Source organism: Mizuhopecten yessoensis, unplaced genomic scaffold, assembly GCF_002113885.1.
Source record: "Mizuhopecten yessoensis strain PY_sf001 unplaced genomic scaffold, ASM211388v2 scaffold710895, whole genome shotgun sequence".
NCBI classification, from domain to species: Eukaryota; Metazoa; Mollusca; class Bivalvia; order Pectinida; family Pectinidae; genus Mizuhopecten; species Mizuhopecten yessoensis.
Window position 1 is genome coordinate 1 of NW_018477355.1, and position 1,410 is coordinate 1,410.

At 44.0% G+C, this 1,410-nt stretch overlaps 1 protein-coding gene across 1 annotated transcript; it reads left to right on the plus strand.

The window, feature by feature from the left end:
• Positions 1-6: 6 nt before the first annotated feature.
• LOC110440823 (AP-1 complex subunit beta-1-like) lies at positions 7-948 on the plus strand (the record flags this gene model as incomplete). The annotated part of the gene is made up of 2 exons (XM_021483952.1): positions 7-198; positions 696-948. A coding segment is annotated over exon 2 (228 nt), but the record flags the coding sequence as incomplete, so codon positions are not given.
• Between the last annotated feature and the right edge of the window lie 462 nt (positions 949-1,410).

Below are 1,410 nucleotides of genomic sequence, written 5' to 3' on the forward strand. Positions count from 1 at the left end.
CCCAGCAGCCGCAAAGGACGTTGTCCTGGCCGAGAAGCCACTCATCTCGGAGGAGACGGACCTGATCGAGCCGACACTTTTAGATGAACTCATCTGCCACATCTCCAGTCTGGCATCAGTCTACCACAAGCCACCCAACTCCTTTGTGGAAGGATCTAAGTCGTCCTTCAAGAGGGCGCTTCCTCCCAGGTCGCAGTCGTAAGTACCAGTCGTAGTTTTCCCTGATTACAGTTTTATATCATTGCAAGGCCATAGCTAGAAAGTTCCACCTAACTTGTAATCTACAATAACTGCTACAGGTCAAGAAATACTGGCTAAAACTCTTTAAGATTTTATTGGACCACTAGCCTGCAGCTTAAAGTCTTTGTACATTCTATAAAATGCATTCAAAATTGGTTGTTATAAATATATTGATAAAAGTGTTTTGCTTGTTACTGGAAATTAGATATCTCAAATAAATCAGAAATTTTGAATCACCCTATCAAAGCTAGTATTGATGTTTCCTGGTCATTTATTTCTATGATATTTAACTGTATGCTATTTCTTGTTAATCTATATTGTTTGAAGACTCCTCACCATGAAATTACGAGGTTCATGTGAAAATGTATTGAGTACTTAGTAACCATTTGAAGTGGTCTTTAAAATAAAAATGTTTCTATTTCAAACAGATAAAAAAATATTTTCCTATCTTCCAGAGGCAACCTTGGCGACACAGAGGAGATGGGAGCCCCAGACACCTCATCCCCCGGGGGAGACATGCCATCAGCCCAACCCCCACCGCAGGCAACTGTCATTCCTGGTGTGGACTCCCTCATTGGGGACCTCCTGGACATGGACCTGGGGGGACCATCCATGCAACAGCAACAGATGTACTCCAACCCTGCCTCCCAGACCCCCGTACAGACCGCCGGGGCCATGGATCTCCTGGGGGAGGGACTAGACTCCCTGGTAGGTATAATTAAAAAAAAAAAATATTGCACTCTGACCCTATATCAGGAGTGAGGTCTGAACAAGAGTTCATTTAGGAGGGGCTAGTCTGATACTCCATGGTACTTACATCACATGAGACTAGGGTTAATAAAGTCCAGGAGAGGGGCAAGACTCTCGCATACATATAACATGGCAAACTCGATACTCCATGGGTTGCGCTCACTTTCGCTTTCTGCACCCCAGGAATATGTCCTGACAAAATCGAAGGCTAGGTGTGCGCCATCTTTGTGGCTGAGACAAGAAGACTAGTTTGGTCCTTTGATGTACACCAAAAGATTATTGCAGTCGCGTAACAGTAAAATTGGCTGACTTTGAAGTCAGGTGTGCTCCTCTGCAATCTTCAAAGGAACAGTATCTGTCTAACCATTAGTCAGTTTTTTATCCCCTGCTTTCACCGAAACGGGGGATATTAATTTGGGT